The 17,552-nt window shown below is 36.6% G+C and overlaps 1 protein-coding gene across 1 annotated transcript in view; it reads left to right on the top strand.

The window, feature by feature from the left end:
* Positions 1-17,150, top strand: part of LOC128552038 (palmitoyltransferase ZDHHC12-B-like) — a 30,007-nt gene extending 12,857 nt beyond the window's left edge. The window contains exons 3-5 of the mRNA XM_053533036.1: positions 4,809-4,973; positions 6,052-6,218; positions 12,980-17,150. Coding sequence (XP_053389011.1) covers positions 4,809-4,973; positions 6,052-6,218; positions 12,980-13,304 — 657 coding nt within the window. The 3' untranslated portion in view covers positions 13,305-17,150. The remainder of the gene's footprint in view (positions 1-4,808; positions 4,974-6,051; positions 6,219-12,979) is intronic.
* Positions 17,151-17,552: the final 402 nt, after the last annotated feature.

The raw sequence follows: 17,552 nt of genomic DNA, 5'->3' as shown, positions 1-17,552 counted from the left end.
GTTGTAACAATACTAATGACTCTAATTTGTGTATTTGATAGAATTATCCCCCTTGGTGTATCTTCCTTTTATAGTAAAGGTCTCTTATTCAGACATATATTCATTTTACTGTCAATCCCCGAATAGTGGAGCGCGCTGTCTTACGGACAGCTCTTGTTTACATTTACAGTGTATTTTAACCTGTGAATTAAGACCACCTCCCAATAAAGACCACATTTCGGCTCTCCCATAGGTGGTCTTTATAGACAGGTTTGACTGTACATAGTAGGGAGACATATTGATTAAGTGCTGTCTGTCTGTTCGAGCAAATGAGAGACCATTTGTAGGGTACTGTGGACAATAGGTAAAGGTAAATTCTGTTCTCTCAGTGCTGCCTATTGGTTACTTTTTTAGCTCGACTATTCGAAGAATAAGTAGAGCTATCCTACTCACCACGGTGTCGGCGTCGGTGTCGGCGTCGGCGTCGGCGTCACACTTTGGTTAAGTTTTTCGTACCAGTCCACATTTTGACAAAGTCTTTTGAGATAAAGCTTTGAAACTTTCAACACTTGTTTACCGTCATCATGGCCAGTTATAGGCAAGAGCACATAACTCCATCAAGGATTTTGGCTGAATTATGGCCCCTTTTGACTTAGAAATCATGGTTAAGTTTTTCATACCAGTTCATATTTTGACAAAGTCTTTAAAGATAAAGCTTTGAAACTTTCAACACGTGTTTACCATCACCATGTCCAGTTATAGGCAAGAGCACATAACTCCATCAAGGCTTTTGGCTGAATTATGGCCCTTTTTGACTTAGAAATCTGGGTTAATATTTCGTACCAGTTCATATTTTGACAGTCTTTAAAGATAAAGCTTTGAAACTTTCAACACTTGTTTGCCATCACCATGTCCAGTTATAGGCAAGAGCACATAACTCCATCAAGGATTTTGGCTGAATTATGGCCCTTTTTGACTTAGAAATCTGGGTTAATATTTCGTACCAGTTCATATTTTGACAAAGTCTTTTGAGATAAAGCTTTGAAACTTTCAACACCTGTTAACCATCACCATGTCCAGTTATAGGCAAGAGTACATAACTCCATCAAGGATTTTGGCTGAATTATGGCCTCTTTTGACTTAGAAATCTTGGTTAAGTTTTTCGTACCAGTTCATATTTTTTGTAAAGTGTTTGACGTATGGCTTTGAAACTTTTATCACTTGTTTAGTATATTAGTCTCTATCTGTAGGAAAGAGAACATAACTCTGTCATCTATTTTGGCTGAATTATGGTCCTTTTTGGACTTTGAAATTGGTTCTGTTTTCATACAAGTCCATGTTTTGTCAAAACTATTTGACATATGGCTTTTAAACTTCGAACACTTGTTTATCATTATGATTTCCATCTGTAGGCAAGAGTACATAACTATTTTGACTGAATTATGGCCCTTTTTGGACTTTGAAATTGGCTCATATATTGCGATTTAGTGCAAGACTTATCGAAATCAAAGTAATACAGGAACATTGTTTGTCTAATCTATTTATTTCTTTTGTCTGAATATCCATGGAAATATTTTGACCCCATTCTTCAATCAGTTCTTCGAATAGTCGAGCGCGCTGTCATCAGACAGCTCTTGTTTCGCTTGTTGGGCAGTTAATAACAAAAGAAATAATAAAGATCCATTTTGTTTATCCTTCCTTCTGTCTGTCTGTCACAAAGTTTGTCTTGGCAACTCTTCCAACACCACTAGCTTGATTTACTCCAAACTTCCCAAGTGTGTTCATTGCTAAGCCTTGTTGTGCATATTTTGGACATTTTCCAGTTTGGTGATTTTCAGTTGAGTTATCGGCCCTTGATTATCAAGTTTTATCATGTTTTGGTAACTTTTCTTGTAGTATCGGGCAGATTTCCACCAGACCTTACAGGAGTAATCAGTGTTGAACCTCATTGTGCATATTGTTGGCATGATTTGGTTCAGTGATTTACAGTGGAGATATGGCCCTTGATTTGTCTTTTCTTTTACATCTGATACCACTAGGAGGAATTACAACAAATTTCACTTGAGTGATCATTGCCAAGACTAGCTGTGCAAAGCATCGGCATGTTCTAGTTTAGTGATTTTCAGCAGAGTTATGGCCCTTGATTTTTCAAATTTAATGATGCTTTGGTCACTTCATTATATAACAAGGTGGATTTCCAGGAGTGGTCAGTGCCAAGTCTTATTATATATATTTCCGGCTTAATCCAGTTCAATGATTTCCAGGGGAGTTATGACCCATTATTTGTCAAATTTAATATTTTGGCATCTTCTCTTACACCATTGGGCAGATTTACTTCAAACCTTACAGGAGTCATTAGTGCCAAGACTAGTTATACATACCATCTACATCTTCTGGTTCAATTATTTTTAGCACAGTTATGGCCCTTGATTTGACATATTCTTTGATATCTGTGCGCTACTACCCCTGTACCACCAGTTGGAATTCAACCAAACCTTACAGGAGTTACCACTGCCAAACCTAGTTGTGCATATCATTGGAATGTTCAGGCTCAGGATTTTTCTCTGGAGTTAATACCCTTAATTTTGTGGCATTTTACGATTTCTGATTTGTAAGTGCTTATTAATTTTGTGTTTCATCAGGCAACTGAAATCTAAATGAAGACATAAAATTCCCATTTGATTCATCTATTGAGTTTGAAATCAACAAATTCATGTCCCAAAATAGCTGATTTTAGTTGAAACCACAAATGATCGTGATTAAGAATTTAAATGATCTTACAGTACATTCTGTAGGAAGTAAGAAATATAAGGAAGTGATCATGTATGATTTGTAAAAGAGCAGCAAGCTCAGATAATGATCATGTTTGTTGGTCATTTATGTTATTCAGGTAGATAGCAAGCTAAGGAAATGATCAATGACATGTTCATTATTATGTATGTTTTGTAGGTAGACAGCAAACCCAGGAAATTATTATGTATTTTCTGTAAGTAGACAGCAAGGTAAGGAAATGATCGTATATTTTTTGTAGGTAATAAGTCACCATAAACAGCAAGATGAGGAAATTATCATGTAATTTTTGTAGGCAGACAGCAAGATGAGGAAATACTGTGAAATCATTAATATTCGTGGGGGGCTACTTTTTGTGGATTTCATGGTAGAGTCTAGCCATAAAATTTAATCCTAATGAACAAGTAAAATTCCCATTCATTTTATGTTCAAAAGTTGAAAGCCACGAATTTAGAACCCTATGAAATTGCCATTTTGACCTAAACAACGAAATTTCATGCTTCACAGGAATAATCCTTTATTGACCCCCTTTCAAAATTATTCAGAGAGTTGAATTCGGTGCAGACTCTGGTTGCCATGGCAACCGAAAGGAAAAACTTTAAAAATCTTCTTGTTCAAAACCATAGGGCATAGAGTCTTGATATTTGGCATGTGACATCATCTAATGGTCCTCTATAAAGATTATTCAAATTGTGCCCTAGGGGTAAAAAGAGGCCCTGCCCTGGGGGTCACAAGTTTAACATAGACTTATAATTGAAAAAACTTTAAAACATTTAATCTTGTCTAAAACCACAAGACCTAAGCCTTTGATATTTGGTACGAAGCATTGCCTTTTGGTCCTTTACCGAAATTGTTCAAATTATGCCCCTTGGGTGCATAGAGGCCCTGCCCAGGCAGAGGGGTGTGGGTCTCAAGTTTTACATAGACTTCTAACTTTAAAAATCTTCTTGCCTGAAACTTCAAGGCCTAGGCTTTTGATATTTAGTCTGTAGCATTGCCTTATGGTCCTCTACCAAAATTATTCAAATTATGCCCATTGGGTGAAAAGAGGCCCTGCCCTGGGGGTCCATAATTTAACATAGACTTATATAGGGGGGAAAGTAAGAATCTTCTTGTCTGAAAGTTCAAGGCCTATGCCTTTGATATTTGGTATGTAGCATTGCCTAGTGGATCTCTAACAACATTGTTCAAATTATGCTCATTGGGTGAAAAGAGGCCCTGCCTTTAGGGACACTTGTTATATGAGTTACAAATGTATATAGGAATACATGTATATACTTCAAAATTATCAGATCATATTTCCTAGACTTTTTAATTATAATTACCTGATGACCCCAAGCGACTAGTGACTGTGACCTTGACATACTTTTTTTTATAAAGATACAGCCTTGAAATTTGGATGAAATGTACAGTTTTGCACTCCAGTCCTGAAACTGACTTTCAGTGAACAAAAATATTACCTATTCACCTACTTTCTAATATTTTAGCATCAGTGTGCCATTTTAAACCTATGGCTCATATTACTCAGGTGAGTGATACAGGGTCATCATGACCCTCTTGTCTGTAGGTAGACAGCAATATGAGGAAATAATCATGTATTTTCTGTAGGTAGACAGCAATATGAGGAAATAATCATGTATTTTCTGTAGGTAGACAGCAATATGAGGAAATAATCATGTTTTTTCTGTAGGTAGACAGCAATATGAGGAAATGATCATGTGTGTTTTGTAAGTCAACAGCAAGCTTCAGAAATAATCATGTGTGTTCTGTATGTACACGGCCAGCTCAGGAAATGATCATGTATGTTCTTTAGGTTGACAGTAAGCTTCAGAAATAATCATGTGTGTTCTATATGTAGACATCTAGCTGAGGAAATGATCATTTGTGTTCTGTAGGTAGAAAGCAAAGTCAGGAAATGATGATTTATGTTGTTTAGTAGAAAGCAAGGACAGGAAGTGATCATATATGATTTTTATTTAGAAACAAGTTCAGGGAGTGATCATGTATTATTGTATATGTATTCTGTATTTTATTTTCAGAACTCTGGACAAGTGAATCTAGATTTTGATGCTGATGCTGAACTGTCCGAGGAGGAACCAGAATCAGGGGGAACAGAATGTAGCATACCACTCACTGACCTCAGTCAACCATCAGATAAGAAGAATAGATACAAATACAGGTTCTGTGATTACTGCGAGATACAGGTAAAACATTAGTGACAAATACAGGTTCTGTGATTACAGCGAGATACAGGTAAAACATTAATGACAAATACAGGTTCTGTGATTACTGCTAGATACAGGTAAAACATTTGAGATAAAAACAGGTTCTGTGATTACTGCGAGATACATGTAAAACTAGTGACAAATACAGGTTCTGTGATTACTGCGAGATACAGGTAAAACATTAGATACAAATACAGGTTCTGTGATTACTGCGAGATACAGGTAAAACATTAGATACAAATACAGGTTCTGTGATAACTGTGAGATATGGGTTAAACATTAGTGACGAATACAGGTTCTGTGATTACTGCGAGATACAGGTAAAACATTAGTGACAAATACAGATTCTGTGATTACTGCGAGATACAGGTAAAACATTAGTGACGAATTACAGGTTCTGTGATTACTGCTAGATACAGGTAAAACTTTAGAGACAAATACAGGTTCTGTGATTACTGCGAGATACATGTAAAACATTAGAGACAAATACAGGTTCTGTGATTACTGCGAAATACAGGTAAAACATTGGAGACAAATACAGGTTTTGTGATTACTGCGAGGTACAGGTAAAACATTAGAGACAAATCCAGGTTCTGTGATTACTGCTAGATACATGTGAAATATTAGATATAAATAAAGGTTCTGTGATTACAGTGCGATACATGTAAAATAGTAGATATAAATACAGGTTCTGTGTTTGCTGCAAGATACAGGTAAAACATGAGATAAAATGTTTTATGAAAATTATAGCAAGTACCACTAGCAGACAGAAAAATCCTGTCACATAATCAGAAGGTTTTTCTTTATTTGCACGTGTTAACATAATGATTCCATTGTGAATATTTAACCATGTTCTGCTACAAATCATTTCTTAATGAGTAGTGTTTTACAAATGATTAAGTAATAACTCATCTTTCAGCAAAAATATATGTTAACACTATTGATGTATGAGACATCAGTAAAATAATCATCTTGTGTCATTTCTGCATAATTTGTACCAGAAAGTCATCTGAATAAATGTCACAAAGATAGTACTAATGTTTCTTTTCTTTGACAGCCACCATTAAGAAGCAAGCATTGTGAAGACTGCAAGAATTGTATAAGGAAATATGATCATCATTGTCCATGGTTAGAGACCTGTGTCGGCGAGAGAAATCACAGATATTTCTGGTGGTTCCTGTTTACCACAGCAGTGCTCATTCTCTGGACTTTTGTTATCATCTGGTAGGTGTCAGTTTTCTTATGGGTTGTAAAATGAAATGAAATGCGGCAGTTAGATAAATACAACAGGATGAGGACATGAAATGCCCTGAATTAGTCAAATTAGTTTTAAATAGGGGTGACTATGGAGGCCAATTTTGACTGTTGCAATACTATTGATATTGCTGAAAACTATTGCGATACTATTCTGTTGCAGGTTACTATTGCGATACTATTGCAATAGTTATCGGCCACCCTGTTTTATACGGTAAAACTACCAACTGGCATTATTACACAGTGTAAGACACCGCACTGTTTATAACTGCTGTTAATACACATTGAGATGTTTGTATAACTGAAATGCACAGAAATAAATCTAACATTAAATATTTTTAACATTTTTTTATCCACCCGTTTGAAAAATGGGACGTATTATGGGAACACCCCTGGCGTCCACAGACTTTGTCCGGAGCATATCTTCTACATGCATGGAGGGATTTTGATGAAAGTTGGCACAATTGTTCATCATAATGAGAAGGAGTGTCATGCGCAAGAACCAGGTCCCTAGGTCTAAGGTCAAGGTCAAACTTAGAGGTCAAATGATACAAGAATGAAAACTTTGTCCGGAGCATTTCTTCTTCATGCATAGAGGGATTTTGATATAACTTGGCACAAATGTTCACCACCACGAGGCGGAGTGTCTTGCGCAAGAACCAGGTCGCTAGGTCTAAGGTCAAGGTCACAGAGGTCAAAGGATACAAGAAAATGAAAACCTTGTCCGGAGCATTTCTTCTTCATGCATAGAGGGATTTTGATATAACTTGGCACAAATGTTCACCACCACGAGGCGGAGTGTCATGCGCAAGAACCAGGTCTCTAGGTCTAAGGTCAAGGTCACACTTAGAGGTCAAAGGATACAAGGATGAAAACCTTGTCCGGAGCATTTCTTCTTCATGCATAGAGGGATTTTAATATAACTTGGCACAAATGTTCACCAACACGAGACGTAGTGTCATGCGCAAGAACCTGGTCCCTAAGTCTAAGGTCAAGGTCACACTTAGAGGCCAAAGGTCAGATACAAGAATGACTTTGTCCGAAGCATTTCTTCTTATGCTTGGAGGGATTTTGATGTAACTTGACACAATTTTACACCATCATGAGATGAAGTGTCATGCGCAGCTCCCTTCTTTAGAATTACTTCCCTTTGTTGTTACTATAAATAGCTTATATTGTAACTTTTTCATTACTAGTCGTAGGGAAAAATCCAGACCACTTTTCTGCAGTACAACATGCATATGCTACATCCAATTTTGAGGTGTATTTTGACCAGTCTGTACCTGGTAAAGATTTTTGTGTGGACTTAAATTTTTTTTTTTTTTTAATTTTTTTTTTAGCTCACCTGTCACAAAGTGACAAGGTGAGCTTTTGCGATCGCGCAGCATCCGTCGTCTGTACGTGTGTGCGTGCGTCCGTGCGTGTGTGCGTTTGTAAACTTTTGCTTGTGACCACTCTAGAGGTCACATTTTTCATGGGATCTTTATGAAAGTTAATTAGAATGTTCACCTTGATGATATCTAGGTCAAGTTCGAAACTGGGTCACGTGCCGATAAAAACTAGGTCAGTAGGTCTAAAAATAAAAAACCCTTGTGACCTCTCTAGAGGCCATATATTTCACAAGATCTTCATGAAAATTGGTCAGAATGTTCACCTTGATGATATCTAGGTCAAGTTCGAAACTGGGTCACGTGCCTTCAAAAACTCGGTCAGTAGGTCTAAAAATAGAAAAACCTTGTGACCTCTCTAGAGGCCATATATTACACAAGATCTTCATGAAAATTGGTCAGAACGTTCACCTTGATGATATCTAGGTCAAGTTCGAAAGTGGGTCACGTGCCTTCAAAAACTAGGTCAGTAGGTCAAATAATAGAAAAACCTTGTGACCTCTAGAGGCCACATTTTTCATGGGATATGTATGAAAGTTGGTCTGAATGTTCATCTTGATGATATCTAGGTCAAGTTCGAAAGTGGGTCACGTGCCATCAAAAACTCGGTCAGTAGGTCAAATAATAGAAAAACCTTGTGACCTCTCTAAAGGCCATATTTTTCAAGGGATCTGTATGAAAGTTGGTCTGAATGTTCATCTTGATGATATCTAGGCCAAGATCGAAACAGGATCATGTGCGGTCAAAAACTAGGTCAGTAGGTCTAAAAATAGAAAAACCTTGTGACCTCTCTAGAGGCCATACTTGTGAATGGATCTCCATAAAAAATTGGTCAGATATTCATCTTGATGATATCTAGGTCAAGTTCGAAAGTGGGTCACGTGCCTTCAAAAAGTAGGTCAGTAGGTCAAATAATAGAAAAACCTTGTGACCTCTCTAAAGGCCATATTTTTCATGGGATCTGTATGAAAGTTGGTCTGAATGTTCATCTTGATGATATCTAGGTCAAGATCGAAACAGGGTCATGTGTGGTCAAAAACTAGGTCAGTAGGTCTAAAAATAGAAAAACCGTGTGACCTAGATTGGATCTGTATGAAAGTTGGTCCGAATGTTCATCTTGATGACATCTAGGTCAAGTTTGAAACTGGGTCAACTGAGGTCAAAAACTAGGTCAGTAGGTCTAAAATTATTTAAAAAATTTGACTTCTCTAGAGGCCATATTTTTCAATGGATCTTCATGAAAATTGATCTGAATGTTCACCTTGATGATATCTAGGTCAGTTTCGAAACTGGGTCACGTGCAGTCAAAAACTAGGCCAGTAGGTATAAAAATAGAAAACCCTTGTGACCTCTCTAGAGGCCATATTTTTCATGAGATCTTCATGAAAATTAGTGAGAATGTTCACCTTGATGATATCTAGGTAAAGTTCAAAACAGGGTCACGTACCTTCGAAAACTAGGTCAGTAGGTCAGATAATAGAAAAACCTTGTGACCTCTCTAGAGACCATATTTTTCAATGGATCTTCATGAAAATTGGTCAGAATTTTTATCTTGATAATATCTAGGTCAAGTTCAAAACTGGGTCACATGAGCTCAAAAACTAGGTCACTATGTCAGATAATAGAAAAAACGACGTCATACTCAAAACTGGGTCATGTGGGAAGAGGTGAGCGATTCAGGACCATCATGGTCCTCTTGTTTTAAGATTAACTTCCCTTAGTTGTTACTATGAATAACTTATATTGTAACTTTTTTATAATTGACCATAGGGAAAAACCAAGACCACTTTTCTGTGGTACAACATAGATGTTACTTTCCAATTTTAGGTGTATTTTAAGGTATCTCTACCTGGTAAGGAATTTTTTTTGTGGACTTAGAAAAACAAAACACTTACAGTGATTACTAAACAACCACAAAATTAAAATTCCATTTGCAAATACAGGTGCTTGATTAAAGAAATTTGCTGTGACGGGCTTATATTGTGACATTCTTGCACTCTTGTTCTCATTTAAAATAAACAGGTTATTCAAATATATTTAATCAAAGTTTCTAAGAAACTAACTTTACTAATTATCTCCAAGACTTCCCAGTCCTTTATGGTAGTTTAATTCTGTGTGGTTTATTATTGTAATGGAGACATAACATTTCCGAGGCGCAAATGAAAGCTGGCTTTGTTTCTTGGTTTATAAATTGATTATTTATGTATTCACTAAAAATTTCAAAACTATCAATTGTAGAAGGAACAATCGGCGATTGTTATTGGATCGTGACTATACTATCGGGACACCCAGGATTGTAGTGCATCAATATTCCAATGTATCGTTACACCCCTAGTTTTAAATCAGTTTATATAATTAAAGTTATTTAATATTGGAGAAGATATTCTCTAAACATTGCTAGTTTGTTCTAGGCAGGTTATTGGAAATATCCTTACATGAAACTGAGGAGGAGAAGAACACTAGTTTGTTCAAGGCAATTAATTGACAATTTCCTCACATGAAACTGTGGTAGAGAATTAACCATCTGCCCATTTTGAGATTAAAACTATTGACATATGAATTTGAAATGTTAAAAGCTTTTCATATCCAGTCAAATTGGACTTGATCAATTCATTCGGCTTCAGTCTTGCATTGAAACAACAAAGTCATTTTTTGGAATCTTCAGTTTGCAAAAAGAAGGCTGTTGAGAGAAAAATGTTTTCACATTAGTTAACAACTTTTGTATTGGTATTTGTAGTTATGAAAGATGAAATTTGACCACATATTATGTGGAAGTGTGTTGAATATGTGACTTTCTTTTTAACTCCTTGTTCAAAATAAAGGTTTTTTCCCCTTTAACAAGCTACAGTATTAATTATTTTAATTTTATTCTCATAATCTGTAAATTTCCGTTTGTCTCTTGTGATATTATATAAACAGGACATAGCTTTGAGTCGGACAATAAATATTGTCAACATAGGGAGAAATACAGTCAATAGTAGCGGAACTTTGTTCAGGGTGAGCTGTTGAAGCATATGTGGATGATCTGGCATTCATCAGCCTGTGTCTGTCATCCTGTACCAACATTTTTACGTAAACATTTTCTCTTCTGAAACTAATTGTCAGAATTACAATAAACTTGTTATGCAGCATCTTGGGTTGGACTGCTCTCAAGTTTATCCATATGGTTCAGCTTTGCTCCATTTATGGTCTGTTAGAGCTAAAAATACAAATACTTTAAACAGCTTCTTGCAAACCACTTGCTTGATCTTTAACAAAACTTGGTCTGAAGCATCCTTGAATAGACCTGTCTCAATTTTGTTCCAACCATTATGCTTGGCTATTTTCAAGGACCACCAGAGCTAAAAAGGGAAAACCCTTATAAACTAATTTTTGTCATGATACCAAACATGGTCTGTAGCATCCTAGTGTGGTCCTGTCTCAAGGATGTTCAGATGGTTCCATTTTGCCCCTTTCATGGGCCATCAGAGCTGAAAATGGAAATAAAAAACATTAAACAACTAATGAATAAGTTAAGTTGATGGTTCTTCATGAACCTAGTTTGTAGAATCCTTGTATGGTTCTCACTCAGCTTTGTCCAAATGTTTCTGCTGTCTGGCCAGAGCTAAAAATAGAAAAAGGAAATGACTTCTCACAAACAACCTGATGAACATTTACTAAACTTAATTTGCAACACCCGTATATGGTCCTCTCTCAGTTTTTTTCAAATGGTGCCACTTGACAGAATTTGGTGGACACCGGAGCAAAAAGCAGAAAAAAATTTAAATGATCTCTTTTCATGAACCTTGATCGATCTTTGCCAAACTTGGTGTGTAGCATTCTCTAATGGTTCTCATTTGAATGGTTTCACTTGGCCCTTGCATCAGAGATAAAAACATAATTTTTTTTAAACAATTCAATGTCATGAACCACTTGAAGACTAGATTTGGTCTGTTGATGCCTTGTAAGGCTCTGTCTCAACTTTTTTCAAGTGGTTCTGCTTGACCCCTTTTAAAAGCCACCAGAGCTAAACCAAAACAGAAAAACCTTCCATGAACTACTTGGTGATCAAACTCAACCTATTGTATCCTTGCATGAACCTCTATCAAGTCTGTACAAATGGTTCTGCTTTACCTCTTTTAAAGCCACCTAAAAGATAGAAAAAATATTTAAACATCTTCTAATGAACTGCAGGATGGACTTTCACCAAACTTGTTCCATGGCCTAACTGCTTAGTGGACCTTCACCAGATTTGTTCCTTAGCCTAACTGCTTAATGGACCTTCACCAAACTTTCCACTACCGTCCATGAACAGGCTCAGTCAAACCGAGCCTGCAACATTTTCGTTTTTGTCATGTTGAGCAACCTGTGAAGTTTCCACTTTTCTCTATTTCACCAAGTTTGTTCCATGGCCTAACTGCTTAATGAATGTTCACCAAACTTGTTCCATAGCCTAAATGCTTAATGGACCTTCACCAAACTTGGCTTTGGTTCCATTGCCTAACTGCTTAATGGAACTTCACCAAACTTGTTCCATGGCCTAACTGCTTAGTGGATCCACACCAAATTTGTTCCATGGCCTAACTGCTTAAAGGACCATCACCAAACTTTCACCAAGTTTGTTCCATGGCCTAACTGGTTAATGAATGTTCACCAAACTTATTCCATAGCCTAAATGCTTAATGGACCTTCAACAAATTTGTTCCATGGCCTAACTGCTTAATGGACCTTCAACAAACTTGTTCCATAGCCTAAATGCTTAATGGACCTTCACCAAACTTGGCTTTGGTTCCATAGCCTAACTGCTTAATGGACCTTCACCAAACTTGTTCCATGGCCTAACTGCTTAGTGGATCCACACCAAACTTGTTCCATAGCCTAACTGCTTAATGGACCTTCGCCAAACTTGTTCCATAGCCTTACTGCTGAATGGACCTTCACCAAACTTGTTCCATGGCCTAACTGCTTAATGGACCTTCACCAAACTTGTTCCATGGCCTAACTTCATAGTGAATGTTCACCAAATTTGTTCCTTAGCCTAACTGCTTAATGGACCTTCACCAAACTTGTTTCATGGCCTAACTGCTCAATGGACCTTCACCAACCTTGTTCTATAGCCTAACTGCTTAATGGACCATCATCAGACTTGTTCCATAGCCTGACTACTAAATGGATGTTCACCAAACATGATCAGGAGGAATGACAGAAGGTCAAAGTCATCCTCAGTTGAGTGACTTAGACCTTTTGTTTGTATATGTCTGCAGGTAATCTTCCATGTTTAATATCAATACCTTTGTACTAGACTGTTAGAATTTGCATATATTGTACAAGACACTTCAGTTACATTTATACTTTTGTTTTCAGGGAAAGTTTTATAACAGAGAACACATGGGCAGACTGGTTCCATACAAATCTTGTGCTATTTTTAGACACAGTAGTTCTAGTAATAAGTGGCCCAGTTGTGGTGGGCCTCCTTATATTCCATACTTATCTCATGGCTTATGGACTCACGACGTGGGAGGTTGCATCAAGGGAGAGAATCACATATCTAAAATATCTTGATGATGAGTATAATCCGTTTGACCAAGGTTGCTGTAAGAATATATACTACTTTATGTGTATACGAAAAGTTCAGAAATGGGAAACTCTGTATGCGAAACGTGCAAAGTTTAAAGATAGTGATGTTTAGTGGCAGATTTTTAATTTACATGTGCTTGTTTAATAGTATTATTGGTGCAATTATTTTTTCATAGGTCTTTGGTTTTATATTTATGATTGAGTTAGAGTTTTTATTAGCTCACCTGTCACATAGTGACGAGGTGAGCTTTTGTGATCACCCTTCGTCCGTCGTCAGTCCGTGTGTCAACAATTTCTTGTCTGCACGATAGTGGTTTCATTTATGATTTTATTTTAACCAAACTTGCACACAACTTGTATCACCATAAGATCACGGTTCCTTTCTTGAACTGGCCAGATCCCATTATGGGTTCTAGAGTTATGGCCCCTGAAAGGGCCAAAATAGCTATTTTGACATTGTCTGCACAATAGCAGCTTCATTTATGATTTGAATTTAATCAAACTTGCACAAAACTTGTGTCACCATAAGATCTCGGTTCTTTTCTTGAACCGGCCAGATCCCATTATGGGTTCCAGAGTTATGGCCCCTGAAAGGGCCAAAATTAGCTATTTTGACCTTGTCTGCACAATAGCAGCTTCATTTATGATTTGATTTTAACCAAACTTGCATACAACTTGTATCACCACAAGATCTTGCTTCCTTTTTTGAACTGGCCAGATTCCATCATGGGTTCCAGAGTTATGGCCCCTTAAAGGTCCAAAATTGGCTATTTTGGCTTTTGCAGCCATATAGAGACTTCATTTATGATTTTATCTGATACAAACTTCCAAAATATCTTCAACAACAATAAATCTTGGATTCCATGACAAATCAGATCCAATCGTAGGTTCCAGAGTTATTTTATATCTGATTACCTCCCCTGATTGTAATCAAAATGGATTTATATCAGTAAGTACTTATAGGACTTATTTGAAATTTCATTATTGTTATGAGTTGGACTGAGACAATCAGGGTAGATAACTATGGACTGATTTTATGTCAAATTACCTCCCTTTATTTCAAATTAAAATGGGTATATCTCCGTAACTAACGAAGATACTGATCTGAAATTTCATTTATGTCAGCAGATTTATTTGGCAGATCCTTCTTTTGTTCACTTACAATCTTTTTTTTTTTATTACTTCCCTTTTACGTTACTATAAATAGCTTATTTTTAGTAACTTTTTTATTATTGGCTGTAGGGAAAAACCGAGACCACTTTTCTGTGGTACAACATGGATGATACCTCCAATTTTTAGGTGTATTTTGACATATCTATACCTTGTAAGAATTTTTTTTTTTCTTTTTGGTTAAATTTCTTCCCTTTGTTGTTCCTGTCCTTTGGACTGAGATATCTTTTCTGAGGACCTTCTTGTCCTCAAGTGCAATGATAACAGGTGAGCGATATAGGGCCATCATGGCCCTCTTGTTTGTCAATCTATGCAAAAGAGTATATATATTGTATAAGATTAAAATGAGGATAAAATATTAAAAGTTGATATTATTTGTACTGTATGTTTTGATTCAGCAGTTAACAAAATATGGTATACATGAAGAATTGTTATGCATGGTATTACTGGTAATACTGTTCTGATAGGATTAGGGGAAACATTTTTATAGGACCGTTTTGCATGCGTCCATCTGTCTGTCCATTATAATCATTTGTCCGGAGCATAACTTCATAACCATTAAAGATATTGACTTTAAACTTGGGACATAGGAAGATAGCCACGAGACGATGTGTAGAGTGCTTGACACAGCTCTGTAGATCAAGGTAACAAATTGAGCTATAGGGTCTAAATTGGCGATCACATTTCCTGTCCGGAGTACAACATGAACCAGAGCACATGAATCTGGCATGTAAATTTCAGGTTAAGGTCACAAATTGAGATCAAATCTGTCAATTATATTTAGTCTGAGGCGTAACTTAATAACCATGCAAGGTATTGACTTCAAACTTGGGATATAGATAGGTGATGATGAGACAATGTGCAAAGTGCATGAACCAGGGTGGTAGGTTAAAGGTCAAGGCCACAGCAAGGTCAAATCTGCCTATCATATTTTGTGTCCAGAGCATAACTTAAAAACTATTAAATTGACTTGAAAACTTAAAATATAGGCAGGTGGTGATGAGATGATTGTTTTGCATGTTTCTTGCCCTTTTGTATCCTGTCACTGCAACAATCCACTGCACCCTACCACCTTTAAACCCCTTCCCCCACCCCTTCTCCCCCATCAAAAAAATTATTTAGTTTCCTAACCTTCAGTATTATGTCACCACCACCATTGCACACACACACACACCCTGCCAAAAAAAAAAAAAAAAAACTGTCCCGCCAAAAATAAGTTTTTTAGATTTTGCTTATTCTTTAAATTTTACATCCGTCCTCTGATAAAACCCTTCAGACATACATTGTCTCGCTTGGTGGAGCTCTTGTTTAATTTTAGGCAACATACCTGTTATTTAATTAACCTTTTAAAATATCTGCTGAAACAAGTGAGAGTTTCAAATTCACAGTTTTAATGGATTATTGAAATACATGTATAAGGCTAGATTATATATTATGATCATTTCAGATCAAATATGATATCACTTGCACACAGTCCGTCAACATTTTCTAAAAAAATCTTCTTGAAAACCACTGGGCAGAATTATATCAAACTTCACAGGAATGATCCTTGGGTGGTCCCCTTTCAAAATTGTTCAAAGAATTTAATTCCATGCAGAACTCTGGTTGCCATGGCAACCAAAAGGAAAAACTTAAAAAGTCTTCTTGTCCAAAACCGCAAGGCGTAGAGCCTTAATTGATATTTGGCATGTGACATCATCTAATGGTCCTCTATCAAGATTATTCAAATTGTGTCCCTGGGGTGAAAAGAGGTCCTGCCCTGGGGGGTCACTATTTTTACATAGAATTATATAGTAAAAAACTTTAAAAATCTTCTTGTCTAAAACCACAAGACGTAGGCCCTTGATATTTTGTATTTAGCATTGCCTTGTGGTCCTCTTCCAAAATTGTTCAAATTATGCCCGTGGGGTGAAAAGAGGCCCTGCCGAGGGGGGTCTCAAGTTTTACATAGATTTATATAGGAAAAAAACTTTAAAAATCTTCTTGCCTAAAACTGCAAGGCCTAGGCTTTTGATATTAAGTAAGTTGCCTTTCCTAGTGTTTCTCTACCAAAATTGTTCAAATTATGTCCCTAGGGTGAAAAGAGGCCCTGTCCTTGGGGTACCGATTTTAACATAGACTTATACAGGAAAAAAAATTAAAGATCTCCTTGTCTGAAAGTTCAAGGCCTAGGCCTTTGATATTTGGTATGTAACATTGCCTGGTGGATCTCTAACAAGTTTGTTCAAATTATGCCCCTTGGGTGAAAAGAGGCCCTGCCCCAGGGGTGACTTGTAATAAAAATACAAGTTATGTAGGAAAAAAAAGTTCAAAAATTATCAGATCATATTTCCTAGACTGTTTAATTATAATTACCTGATGACCCCAAGCGATTAGGGATCACTTGACTGTGACCTTGACCTACAGACCTACTTTCGTGTTTTTTAAGATACAGCCTTGAAATTTGGATGACAATGTACAGCTTTGCACACCGATCTTAAAACTGACTTTCAGTTAAGTTAAATGTGACTTACTGACCTACCTTCTTAATATTTTAGCATCAGTTTGCCATTTGAAACATGTGGCTCATATTACTCAGGTGAGCGATCCAGGGTCATCATGAACCTCTTGTTACACTAATCTTACCATATACTTTACCTTGCAATAAGATGTGATAAAGGTCTATAAATAATATATTCCAGCATAAACATTGTGGCATCATTATGAGCTGGTAAAATGGATTATAATTTGGTAAAAGACATCAAATAAAAATCTTTGTTTTTATTTTTAATCCATAATTAACTGGACTGGATATGCAACTTTCTTATAGGAAATACAACATTTATTTGTAGAATTTATATATATAGTTGTTCAGTCTATATTGCAAAGTTCCTGAAAATTATATGACAATAGTACATCAAACATTGATGTCAATTATTTAAACAAAAAATTGATATCAGGTTGTCTGGGCACATTGATTAATAGTAAATGACGTCCGCAACATTATGTAACGGCGGTTCAACAAGTGCTTGAGATGTCACTTTTCGAAGTAATTGCCCTTACACGAAATGCACTTCTTATGTCTAGCAATCCACTGCTCTATAGAGTACCCCGTGCACAGCGTGGGACGGGCAAGGTCCAGTGAATATGCTGGGTGCTAAATGAGCTGGAATCCGGTAAGTCCTATCTCTAGCAAAGTGGTGTGTGCAGG

This window comes from Mercenaria mercenaria, unplaced genomic scaffold (assembly GCF_021730395.1).
Source record: "Mercenaria mercenaria strain notata unplaced genomic scaffold, MADL_Memer_1 contig_1969, whole genome shotgun sequence".
NCBI classification, from domain to species: domain Eukaryota; kingdom Metazoa; phylum Mollusca; class Bivalvia; order Venerida; family Veneridae; genus Mercenaria; species Mercenaria mercenaria.
This window is presented reverse-complemented; position numbering and strand designations above follow the sequence as displayed.